Source organism: Neoarius graeffei, chromosome 22 (genome assembly GCF_027579695.1).
Source record: "Neoarius graeffei isolate fNeoGra1 chromosome 22, fNeoGra1.pri, whole genome shotgun sequence".
Lineage (NCBI taxonomy): Eukaryota > Metazoa > Chordata > Actinopteri > Siluriformes > Ariidae > Neoarius > Neoarius graeffei.
The window spans coordinates 48,783,443-48,797,098 of record NC_083590.1 but is presented as its reverse complement, the minus strand read 5'-3'; the positions used below and the strand labels follow the sequence as shown (position 1 = coordinate 48,797,098).

At 41.7% G+C, this 13,656-nt stretch overlaps 1 protein-coding gene across 8 annotated transcripts in view; it reads left to right on the top strand.

Annotated features, from left to right (window-relative positions):
* si:dkey-240h12.4 (death-associated protein kinase 2) overlaps positions 1 to 13,656 on the top strand; it is an 85,928-nt gene that overhangs the window by 56,148 nt on the left and 16,124 nt on the right. For all 8 annotated transcript variants that reach the window (XR_009651226.1, XR_009651225.1, XM_060904906.1 and 5 more), the window contains 3 exons: positions 5,516 to 5,668; positions 13,078 to 13,123; positions 13,228 to 13,317. Coding sequence is in view for 6 of the 8 variants with exons in the window: in XM_060904906.1 (XP_060760889.1) it covers positions 5,516 to 5,668; positions 13,078 to 13,123; positions 13,228 to 13,317 (289 nt within the window). In the remaining 2 variants the exon portion in view is untranslated. The remainder of the gene's footprint in view (positions 1 to 5,515; positions 5,669 to 13,077; positions 13,124 to 13,227; positions 13,318 to 13,656) is intronic.

The window sequence follows — 13,656 nt, the reverse complement described above, 5'->3', positions numbered from 1 at the left end:
CTCAGTCAAAATAAGTAAAATATAGAGAAAGTGTCATTGAATGAAATGTGTGGCACCCAGCTCTATGTTTGGCTCCCCAAGGTCAGTGCTTGTGCCTATTCCAGAACACTCTGCTGTTACTGCTGAGGTTCCTGACAAAGAGCTGCTTTCAATAATGATCAATTTTTAAACAACATGCCACAATTTTAAAATATAAAATGTTAAAATATACCCCTCCCCTCCAACACCACCATCATGTATATTGGACAGTAGGCTAATGGGCCAAAAGAACCTGTTATTTCACAGTTTGTGACCCTGCCAACAATCAGCCAGATCAGAGGCAAGAGTATGAGCAAAATTGATGTCATCTCATCTCATTATCTCTAGCCGCTTTATCCTTCTACAGGGTCGCAGGCAAGCTGGAGCCTATCCCAGCTGACTACGGGCGAAAGGCGGGGTACACCCTGGACAAGTCGCCAGGTCATCACAGGGCTAATACATAGACACAGACAACCATTCACACTCACATTCACACCTACGGTCAATTTAGAGTCACCAGTTAACCTAACCTGCATGTCTTTGGACTGTGGGGGAAACCGGAGCACCCGGAGGAAACCCACGCGGACACGGGGAGAACATGCAAACTCCACACAGAAAGGCCCTCGCCGGCCCCGGGGCTTGAACCCAGGACCTTCTTGCTGTGAGGCGACAGCGCTAACCACTACACCACCGTGCCGCCCCAAAATTGATGTGTTTTTTCTTTTTTCTTTTAAAATCTGGAAATATCGTAACCGACCAGCCTCCCCGTTTGAAAGACTACCAGCCGCCACTGCACTTCAAGTAGCTTTTTATGAGATTTGCATGAGATTTATGTACATGCTCTGACAGAGCAAACAATAACATGCTTTCGTGACGGCATCCATGTTCATACGTCGAACATGCCGAGGTGAGAAATGGTGTTATTACAACTTACTAAGTCCAAGGCATCATGGATGCAGCATAACTAGAGAGACAAGAGTCACGAGGAGATGACAAATCCCCCCGGCCCCCACATGAAACCCCACTCCAAACTTTCCTAAGTTGAATTGGTTGCCATGGAAATACGGAAAAAATAAAAATCACAGAAATCCCAAAATGTCAAGAGGCACAACTCATCTAGTCACTTAACATAACTATCAGGTTTCGTGAAAAAAATTCCTAATAGTTTTTGAGTTATGCGCCTGAAAATAAAGCAAGGCAACTAACCCTCAACTGCTCCCCAGGCTGCTCTGGGTATGCTGTATGTTGTTCTGGGTGAGATACCTTCTTATTGAAGGCAGATGCAAAAGGGAAACGTATTTCAGTTCAGGAAAAAGTGTCAATATTTGACTATCTATCTATTTGGCACATCATGCAGTGACGTGGCCGCCATCAAAGTTTCTAGGGAAAGATTACAGTAGTGGTTTCCTTTTGCCTTCTACTGGATTATTATAGAGGGTTTCTCCTCTCGACCATTCACACACAGACAATTTAGAGTAGCCAGTTCACCTCGCTGCATTAACTGTACACTGTGTGCACAATTATTAGGCAAGTTGTATTCCTGATGATTAATTTTATCGTTGAACAAATACAGTGCTCTCAGTCAATCCAAATTGTTAATAAACCTAAAACCAGAATGATTAACAAAGGAAAGGGGAGTTTAGGCCTTCTCAGGGGAATATACAAGTGTGCAGAATTATTATGCAACTAAATGAAAAGCTTAAAGTTTCCCATCTCACTTGTTTATTTTAATTTTCAGTGTAACAAATAAACAACTCAGAATTAACAAATAAACACTTCTAGCATTTCAAAAATATTCAGTGACCAATATAGCCACCCTTCTTTTCAATAACTGCCATGAGCCTTCCATCCAGTCTGTTAGTTTTTTGATTTGTTGACGATCAACTTTTTGTGCAGGAGCAACCACGGCCTCCCAAATGCTATTCAGAGTGGTGTATTGTCTTCCCTCGCTGTAAATCTCATGCTTAAGAAGGGGCCACAAGTACTCAATAGGGTTTAAGTCAGGTGAGGAAGGGGGCCATGTCATTACTTTGTCATCTTTAAGGCCTTTGTGGGCTCGCCAAGCAGTGGAGTACTTGGGTGCATGTGATGGTGCATTGTTCTGCATAACAATCATGGCCTTCTTGAATGATGCAGACTTCTTCCCATACCACTGCTTGAAGAATGTATCTTTTAGAAACTGACAGTAGGTTTGGGAGTTGATGTTAAGTCCATCTTCAACCTGAAATGGTCAAACTAGCTCATCCTTAATAATAGCAGCCCATGCCATTACCCCTCCACCACCTTGCTGGTGTCTGAGTCAAAGTGCCCTGTGTCCATTAGTTATCCAGCTATGGGCCCATCCATCTGGTCTATCCAGAGTCACTCTCATTTCATCCGTCCATAAAACCTTTGGAAAATCTGTCTTCAGATATTTCTTGGCCCAATCTTGACATTTCAACTTGTGAGTCTTGTTTAGTGGTGGTCGTGTTTCACAGCCTTCCTTACCTTGGCCATGTCTCTGAGCACCGAACACCTTGTCCTTCTGGACACTCCAGGTCGGTTGCAGTTCTAGAATATTGTGGCACTGGAGGATAATGGGTTCCTGGTAGCTTCATGTTTAATCCTTCTCAAGTCTTTTGCGGTTAATTTGTGTCTTTTCTTCTCCACACATTTTTTGCGACCCTGTTGACTATTTGCAACAAAACGTTTGATTGTTCTGTGCTCACATTTCTATAGCTTAGCTATTTCAAGAGTGCTGCATCCCTCTGATAGGCATTTTACAATTTTTGTCTTTTCAGTGTCTGTTAAATCTCTTTTTTGGCCCATTTTGCCTGAGATAAAGAAGCTGCCTAATAATTATGCACACCTTAATATAGGGTATTAATGACTTTAGGTCACACCCTCCCTCATTACACAAATAAATACCACCTGAGAATGCTTAAATCCAATTAGCATTCAAGTGTATCTAGCTTGCGGTTGGAAAACATGCATAGAAATAATGGTAGGGTCAGAGTACTCACTTGCCTAATAATTGTGCACACAGTGTAGGAGGAAACCGGCGCAACCAAAGGGAACCCACATACACAAGGGGAAAACATGGAAACTCCACACAGAAAGGTCTCTGTCAGCATTTGCTAAATGCTGTTAATGTAATGTAAAAGTGAAAAGGACTTGTGAGCCTCATTATTGTTTCTTCATTCGACTGACTCCTATTCACGCAAACATCAGCAGAGAAATAATCACTAGTTCTAACTAGCTCTGTCAATTCTGTTCTTTCAGCAAAATTGCATTATTAATGTCTTTTATTAGGTTCTTTATTATTTGGTGTTTATTTTAGATTATTTACAAAGTGGAACATTGCGAACATTTTAACAGCCAGTATCTGATTACAAACTGAATCTATTAGACTTATGTCCATTTTATTTTATGGTAAGTACCTCTCTAAAAACTTGATCAAAATACACTTAGCACACAAGTTTTAGACATCATTAGCCACACTAGCCGGGTTTCCAATGCAGTTTTAAACACAATAGAATCAATATTTTTAAAAATTTCGACAAAACACAACTGTGAATGGTCTGTGTTTCCACTGCATCATATGTGATAAGCTGGGTTTTCTCCTCTGACAGACCACTCTTTGTTCAGAAAAGTAGCATTTCCATTTGATCTTCATGCCATGTGACTTAGGTCGCCGACCCCCCACAGGGGAATTTTAGGACTGTTAGTAAACACACATCTAATGCCGCTTTTCCACTACAAACGCGGCTGAGCCGTGCCGTGCTGAGTTGGGCTGAGTCGAGCTGAGCGGGGCTGTTGGCGTTGCATTTCGACTACAACCGCGCTGAACCGTGCTGGCTGGAAGTGGGTGGACACATTGGGTGGAGTTAGCGAAAGTGGGTGGACGTCAGGTGATGTCGTTAAGCAGCGCAAACAGTGACATCAGTGAGCTTTTAAGCGGTAGTCTCACGACCCGGATAGTAAACAATAAACATGGAGGACATGGAGTCGTTAGTGTTGCTGGTCTTGGTGCTGTGGCTTGTTGTCACCGACAACGCGGACAGATACTGGCAAGAGCGTATAGATGAGGCGAGGCGCATAAGGCTTCAGAAATTCTCGTAATTCGTAATTCTTCTTCTTCCGGGTTTGCGGTGTTTACAGATCCCAGCGTGCTCGCGGGGCGTGTGTGGGCATGTGAGGACACTCCTCCTCACCAATCAGTGCACAGGGGAGTGTCTGCTCACGCCCCCAACCTCACTCGGCACGGTTTGGCTCGCTTCAGCCCCACTCCAAAACGGTGCGAGTTTTAGGGGCTAAGCAGGGCTGAAACGAGCTGAGTCGTGCTGGTTTTTGGTAGTCGAAACGCGAGCCGTGTCGGGCTGAAGTGAGCTGAAGCGAGCTGAAGTGAGCTGAAAAAGGGTAGTGGAAAAGGGCCATAAAGCTCCGTGAGTTTTTGTGCTAGAAACATTCAAGTAACACCACTAGAAGCCTTGAATCTTCTAGTTTTCATATATATATATGAAATATGTGTGTGTATATATATATCTTTAAATATATATATGTGTGTGTGTGTGTGTGTGTGTATATATATATCTTTAAAACAAACTTTATCTTTAGCACTTTGTAAAGAGAATAAAAACAAATCTTACGAATTTCAGTACTTCAGCCAGCAGCAGCCTCTTGACAACACACCCATCAGCTATTCACATGTTAAGTGCATGGAACATCAGTATCGTCATTCACTCTGATTGCTGATTGATTGTGTAGCAAGGGGAGGTGAGAACACGCCCCATTTCACCAGTATAAACAAGTGCACATGTTCACTTGTTTCCATACCAACTGAGAAACTTTGAGGAATGGCCAATGCAAGGAAGGTGTCACCTGCTGAAGCTTCACTGCTGCCCCAGCAGCACTTATTTTATATCTATATGTTGATAATGGTAATATTTCTCAATTATCAGCTGTCAGGTTACAGTCCTATGAAAATCCATGACCTTAAGTTTGAAATTTCAGTCATTTAAGGTCAAAGGTCATGGCAGCAACTGAAAGCCCATATAGGACTTCTTATATGTTGATAATGGTAAACATCTGGCTATCATTAACCATTTTAAAGTTATAGCCCTTTGAAAACCCATGACGCTCAGTTTGACCTTTCAAGGTCACTCAAGGTCAAAGATCATGGTGCCAAATGAAATCCCATATGGCATTTCCTATAAGTTTATAATGGTAAATATCTGTGTACCATCAACCGTTTTCAAGTTACAGCCCTTTGAAAATCCGTGACCTTGAGTTTGACTGTACATACTAGTTTCTATATTTCTATATAATCATGTACTGTACATACTAGTTTCTATATTTCATATCTTAAATGTACTGTATATGTTTACAAATGTGTGTGTATGTTTGTGTTTCATTTTCTGTAATGATGTGCTTGATATTGATGAATCTATGGCGGCAAGATACAAAAGGTCTGATCTGTCTGTCTTTCTGAAATGAATGTAACATTTTACTCTTTCAGGCTGAGTGGTCTTTCTCCGTTCCAAGGCGAGACAAATGAAGAGACACTGGAGAACATTGTGGCATTGACGTACAAGTTTGACGCACAATACTTCAGCCAAACCAGCTCTATGGCCAAAGACTTTATCCAGAAGCTACTCGTCAAAGAGCAAAGGTAACACAGCTAATAAAACATACTGTCCTAGATTTTAGAAAATACTGTATATCAGCCAGGTGGAGTAGTGGTTACCACTGTCACCTCACAGCAAGAAGGTCCTGGGTTCGAGCCCAGCGGCTGGCGAGGGCCTTTCTGTGTGGAGTTTGCATGTTCTCCCCGTGTCTGTGTGGGTTTCCTCTGGGTGCTCCGGTTCCCCCACAGTCCAAAGACATGCAGGTTAGGTTAACTGGTGACTCTAAATTGACCATAGGCGTGAATGGTTGTTTGTCTCTATTACCCCTTTTCCACCAAATCAGTTCTAGGGCTGGTTCAGGGCCGGTGCTGGTTCACAACTCGTTCAACTTGCGAGCCAGCTGAGAACCAGTTTGCTTTTCCATAGCTCGCGGTGCTAAGGGAAGCCACGTCATTACGTCGCTGTATACGTCAGTTACGTCACTACGTTTGCATAAACCTTGGCGCGAATATCGAAGCAAAAACAACACGGAAGAAGCAGCAGCAACAACAACAACAGTAATAATAATGGATGACTTCACGTTTGTACAGCTGCTGCTTCTCGTCGCTTAAAAATGGCGATCTTTCGCGGTCTTGCTATTGTTGTTGGTCTTAACAACTCCGCCCCCCCACCCCCCCGCTGACATAAGCGGTTCTTTCCTCTGGCCCAGCAGAGAGTTGGTGCTAGCCTGGAACCATTTTTTCTGGCCCCAGAGCCAGTTCTTTGTCAGTGGAAACAGAAAACCCGGTTCCAAACTAAGCACTGGCCCCGAACCAGCCCTGGAACTGCTTTGGTGGAAAAGGGGCATATGTGTCAGCCCTGCGATAACCTGGTGACTTGTCCAGGGTGTACCCTGCCTCTCATCCATAGTCAGCTGGGATAGGCTCCAGCTTGCCTGTGACCCTGTAGAACAGGATAAGCGGCTACAGATAATGGATGGATATATATCAGATGCCTATCTTGTAGGCAGATGTGGACAAAGTATCCAACTTCATCACTTAATGAAAAGTACAGATCCCACTGGTCAAATGTTACTCTGATACAAGTGAAAGTTGTCCAGTCAAATTTTTACTTAAGTTAAAGTACTGAAGTACTTGCTTTGAAAAATACTTAAGTATTAAAAGTACATTTTCTGTCAATGCATTGTTGTATCATTGCCACAACGCTTATAATACCTATAAGCTGTGCCATCATGGTGGTTTAATGTTAAGCTAGCTAGTCAGTGAAGCTCCACCTAACATGCTAGCAAACTCTTTTCAAACTCAAAATCATATTGGTTCGCTAATGTTACTAGAAAAGAAGGATTTCTACATTGTTTATTTAACAAGATTATGCTAAAACATATTTCTGAAAGGACTTCAGAGAAGTTAACGTTATTCATGTTAGCATAACTCCATTTTTACATGCTAACAGTGTCCAAGTTAACTAGCTATGTGTTAGCGTTAGCTGTGGACAAGGCTACGGCAACTTGGCGGGCAAATCCGTAGAAAGTCATTTAACTAGCCAGACTGCATAGCTACTGCAACGTTATTGCTAGTTCTAAAAGCACAGACAACTTCACTGCAAGCTTTCTCTTGGAATAAAATGTTTACATCCCTCAATCTGCTTCCGCAGGTTGGATGGCGAGTTTTTGTAAGCTGTGATGTGGTTCGTTTTAGGCAAACAAAGCAAACGTTTAAAACGAAACAAATCTTTAATCCTTGCAGAAAACTGAAACATGGGTTCATGGGCCATGGGTGTGTACATTCCCCAGAAGAACTGCCTCCCTCCATTCGGCCATCAACTGATTGTGTTTAAATAATGCTCCTGAGAAATCACTGAACTTGATTTTATACAGTCTATGGGTGTGACGTGACCCTAGTGATTACTGATCGGCTGTCTCAGTGTCACCTGCGATAAAACCATCACGTTTTAGAAAAGAAAAGAAAAGAAAAGAAAAGAAAAGAAAAGAAAAGAAAAGAAAAAAACATCCACTTTCAAAGCTGTTTCATAGTAATGAGTAACGAGGAGCTTGATAGAAATGTAGTGGAGTGAAAAGCATGATATTTGTCTTTCAAATGTAGTGAAGTTAAAGTCATAAGCTTAAAATAATAATTCTCAAGTAAAGTACAGGTACTCAAAAAGTGTACTTAAGTACAGTGCTCGAGTAAATGTACTTCGTTACTGTCCACCTCTGCTTGTAGATATGTATTTCATACATATTGGTCAATTTACAGACTCAGGTGGATGACCATGTTCAGGATTGATTAAAAAAATATACTCCCAATGCTTTGGATATATATATATATATATATATATATATATATATATATATATATATATATATATATATACAGTGGGGCAAAAAAGTATTTAGTCAGTCACCAATTGTGCAAGTTCTCCCACTTAAAAAGATGAGGGAGGCCTGTAATTTTCATCATAGGTATACCTCAACTATGAGAGACAAAATGACAAAAAAAAAAATCCAGAAAATCACATTGTCTGATTTTTAAAGAATTGATTTGCAAATTATGGTGGAAAATAAGTATTTGGTCAATAACAAAAGTTCATCTCAATACTTTGTTATATACCCTTTGTTGGCAATGACAGAGGTCAAACGTTTTCTGTAAGTCTTCACAAGGTTTTCACACACTGTTGCTGGTATTTTGGCCCATTCCTCCATGCAGATCTCCTCTAGAGCAGTGATGTTTTGGGGCTGTCGCTGGGCAACACGGACTTTCAACTCCCTCCAAAGATTTTCTATGGGGTTGAGATCTGGAGACTGGCTAGGCCACTCCAGGACCTTGAAATGCTTCTTACGAAGCCACTCCTTCGTTGCCCAGGCGGTGTGTTTGGGATCATTGTCATGCTGAAAGACCCAGCCACGTTTCATCTTCAATGCTCTTGCTGATGGAAGGAGGTTTTCACTCAAAATCTCACGATACATGGCCCCATTCATTCTTTCCTTTACACGGATCAGTCGTCCTGGTCCCTTTGCAGAAAAACAGCCCCAAAGCATGATGTTTCCACCCCCATGCTTCACAGTAGGTATGGTGTTCTTTGGATGCAACTCAGCATTCTTTCTCCTCCAAACACAACAATTTGAGTTTTTACCAAAAAGTTATATTTTGGTTTCATCTGACCATATGACATTTTCCCAATCCTCTTCTGGATTATCCAAATGCTCTCTAGCAAACTTCAGACGGGCCTGGACATGTACTGGCTTAAGCAGGGGGACACATCTGGCACTGCAGGATTTGAGTCCCTGGTGGCGTAGTGTGTTACTGATGGTAGCCTTTGTTACTTTGGTCCCAGCTCTCTGCAGGTCATTCACTAGGTCCCCCCGTGTGGTTCTGGGATTTTTGCTCACCATTCTTGTGATCATTTTGACCCCATGGGGTGAGATCTTGCATGGAGCCCCAGATCGAGGGAGATTATCAGTGGTCTTGTATGTCTTCCATTTTCTAATAATTGCTCCCACAGTTGATTTCTTCACACCAAGCTGCTTACCTATTGCAGATTCAGTCTTCCCAGCCTGGTGCAGGTCTACAATTTTGTTTCTGGTGTCCTTTGACAGCTCTTTGGCCTTGGCCATAGTGGAGTTTGGAGTGTGACTGTTTGAGGTTGTGGACAGGTATCTTTTATACTGATAACAATTTCAAACAGGTGCCATTAATACAGGTAACGAGTGGAGGACAGAGGAGCCTCTTAAAGAAGAAGTTACAGGTCTGTGAGAGCCAGAAATCTTGCTTGTTTGTAGGTGACCAAATACTTATTTTACCTAGGAATTTACCAATTAATTCATTAAAAATCCTACAATGTGATTTTCTGGATTCTTTCCCCCCATTCTGTCTCTCATAGTTGAAGTGTACCTATGATGAAAATTACAGGCCTCTCTCATCTTTTTAAGTGGGAGAACTTGCACAATTGGTGGCTGACTAAATACTTTTTTGCCCCACTGTATATGTAATCATCTTCTTTTTGGAACAGTCATTTGTTCAGATATTTCAGTAAGGTACAGTCACATCATTGGCTGTCCATCACTAGCGATGATGACTGCTTCATTAGGATGTGCAGAAACGTAGATGGGCCGCAAGGCCTGCACCAGAGCACACCAGACTTATTCTCCTTTCCTAGTGAAGCGCCTTGCACTGTAAAGTAAGACAAACAATGCCGTGCCCCCATCTTGTTGTCTCTCTGGATGTCCAGATCTGATGCCAAGTGGTGCACAAAAGTGCCACAGACCTGACAGGTATGGAAGCTGCCCTGCAGTGACAACTGACTTGCCAAGTGATGCCATCCATTGGCCATTTGAGTGGTTCTTCTGCATGCCATCTGGTGATGCACCATTGACCCTGTTGGGTTCATCTGCCACATCACACCAAAAAACACCCTGCTGCCAGCACCTTATTGGTGATGTACTATTTAACCCATAGCTGGAACCCAGGCAAGTGCTACCACTCCGGATCAGAGCGGACCTGGGAGCAATGGTGAACAAGGGGTAATTCCACTTTCCCCAATACGCAAGTCATCCTGGATCTGAAACTCACCACCGATTGCAGTTTAAAGTCATACCCAGGACTAAGTAAGCTCCAGTAAGAACATGCTTACACATGATAAAATCAGTGTAATGCACAGCCTGTCATGCTTTATTGCTTTATTATGAGTCTCACACACACAAGGATGGGAAAGTACTGAGGGATTAGACTTAACCTTTGTTCACAGGGCAAAATCGAGTCATTTCCTGTCTCAAAATGTAAACACCATATGCAAGGACTATTCACATAAGTGAAAGGACAGATCTTTCCAAGGTTTGGAAATGTTTCATGATACTAATAAACCAAATAAAGTACAATATAAACAATATCAGCTATATTTTATTGTTGCCTTGTTGGAACATGATTTTTTTTTAAATGTTTTTGTTAAATGCTAGGCTTTGTGATAGCCTAAATAATTATTACTGGAGTTCTGGTGGGCTACACGTCCCGAGGGGAAATGCCTTGTCATGTTTTACCTCATTTTACACACATAATCCATAATATTTGCTTAAAGAAGGCACCTCAGTATTCCAGCTTTACTTATTTACACTGAGCCAAATAAAGCTGGCATGAAGGCATGCCAGTGTGTGTTTTGACATTGCGAGCCAGCATTTCGTGAACAGAGGCCTGACGTGTCATAACAGAGCATCTTAATCTAGGGTGACTTATCTATGTGTTGGAAATATGAACACCCAGAGAATATGGCGCTGCTTTAAAAACAACAGCGGGTGAACTGAGTGTTGAGGTGCTTTTGTTAGCTTGTTAAGGGGGTGGGGTTGGGTGAGCAGTGCCTAATCATCATTTAAAGGAACAGAAGCTCAAATCAACTGTTTTGAACAGAGCTGTTTAAACAGAACGAGAAGGAGCTGTGGTGCTTTATCCTTGTGGTACAGTGGTGCTTGAAAGTTTGTGAACCCTTTAGAATTTTCTATGTTTCTGCATAAATATGACCTAAAACATCGTCAGATTTTCACACAAGTCCTAAAAGTAGATAAAGAGAGCCCAGTTAAACAAATGAGACAAAAAATATTGTAATTGGTCATTTATTTTTTGAGGAAAATGATCCAATATTACATATCTGTGAGTGGCAAAAGTATGTGAACCTCAAGGATTAGCAGTTAATTTGAAGGTGAAATTAGAGTCAGGTGTTTTCAATCAATGGGATGACAATCAGGTGTGAGTGGGCACCCTGTTTTATTTAAAGAACAGGGATCTATCAAAGTCTGATCTTCACAACACATGTTTGTGGAAGTGCATCATGGTACGAACAAAGGAGATTTCTGAGGACCTCAGAAAAAGCGTTGTTGATGCTCATCAGGCTGGAAAAGGTTACAAAACCATCTCTAAAGAGTTTGGACTCCACCAATCCACAGTCAGACAGATTGTGTACAAATGGAGGAAATTCAAGACCATTGTTACCCTCCCCAGGAGTGGTTGACGAACAAAGCTCACTCCAAGAGCAAGGCATGTAATAGTCGGCGAGGTCACAAAGGACCCCAGAGTAACTTCTAAGTAACTGAAGGCCTCTCTCACACTGGCTAATGTTAATGTTCATGAGTCCACCATCAGGAGAACACTGAACAACAATGGTGTGCATGTCAGGGTTGCAAGGAGAAAGCCACTGCTCTCCAAAAAGAACATTGCTGCTCATCTGCAGTTTGCTAAAGATCATGTGGACAAGCCAGAAGGCTATTGGAAAAATGTTTTGTGGACAGATGAGTCCAAAATAGAACATTTTGGTTTAAATTAGAAGCGTTATGTTTGGAGGAAGGAAAACACTGCATTCCAGCATAAGAACCTTATCCCATCTGTGAAACATGGTGGTGGTAGTATTATGGTTTGGGCCTGTTTTGCTGCATCTGGGCCAGGACGGCTCACCGTCATTGATGGAACAATGAATTCTGAATTATACCAACAAATCCTAAAGGAAAATGTCAGGACATCTGTCCATGAACTGAATCTCAAGAGAAGGTGGGTCACGCAGCAAGACAGCGACCCTAAGCACACAAGTCGTTCTACCAAAGAATGATTAAAGAAGAATAAAGTTAATGTTTTGGAATGGCCAAGTCAAAGTCCTGACCTTAATCCAATCAAAATGTTGTGGAAGGACCTGAAGCGAGCAGGTCATGTGAGGAAACCCACCAACATCCCAGAGTTGAAGCTGTTCTGTACAGAGGAATGGGCTAAAAGTCCTCCAAGCCGGTGTGCAGGACTAATCAACAGTTACCGTAAACATTTAGTTGCAGTTATTGCTGCACAAGGGGGTCACACCAGATACTGAAAGCAAAGGTTCACATACTTTTGCCACTCATAGATGTGTAATGTTGGATCATTTTCTTCAATAAATAAATGACCAAGTATAATATTTTTGTCTCATTTGTTTAACTGGGTTCTCTTTATTTACTTTTAGGACTTGTGTAAAAATCTGATGTTGTTTTAGGCCATATTTAGGCAGAAATACAGAAAATTCTAAAGAGTTCACATACTTTCAAGCACCACTGTATTTTGACCAAAGCATGTCGCAGACATTTCATTAAGACCTCAGGGATCTGTGCCTACTTGTGGAGAAGGGGTACAATATGTCACCTTTAATTATCAGTTGTGGGATGGAGAGCAGCTTTTGGTGGTTTAATAGTAAAATGTTGTGATAGTCCTGGCATGTCAGAGATTCAAATTCTGTTCCTTCCAATATAAAATAATGTGTTGAAAGGAGTTTGAGAGGAACATGAATGGGTTTACTAGCCTGGCACTGTAGGGATAGGGCTCAGTCATTCATGAAATCACCTTCCGGTGACTGTCTTATTGAGTTGTGTGCAATTTTTAAAGTTCATTATTATATTGTGTTGATTATCTGTCATATACGTGTGTGTGTGTGTGTGTGTGTATTTGTAACGCAGTGAGAGGATGACTGCTGAGGAATGTCTGATTCACCCCTGGATTAAAGTAAGCCTTTTTTTCCCGTCAAACCTCTCTCACTTTAAAATGTGACTGAGAATAATCTCTCCAGATATATTAGATACCGTGTTTCAATACGACTTCTGTTTTAGCCTCTTACTAGGACACAGATGGCGAAGAGAAATCGCTCTTCCATTAACATGAAGAACTTTAAGATGTTTAACGCTAAGAGAAAGTGGAAGGTAGGTCATGTTTGCTTTTGGCTCTGAATCACTACACATTCACTAGCACCACTCCTACTGACACAAACATTACCTGCCGAAGGTATGCATACAGATTTTGGATAGATACCACTCTGTTTCCGTTTCATTCAGCAGATTTGCACTCTGTCTTCCTAGATACACACAGATTCCTATATACCTGATGAATTGAGCTTTTCCTCATGCCTAATACCAGGGTCACAATCTGTTCAATATCTCACAGTTGTTATGTTTCTACAGTTTCAACAGTACTGTGCAAAAGTCTTAGTCACATGTAAAGAAATGCTGTCGACCAAAAATGGCTTAAAAAATAATGAAATT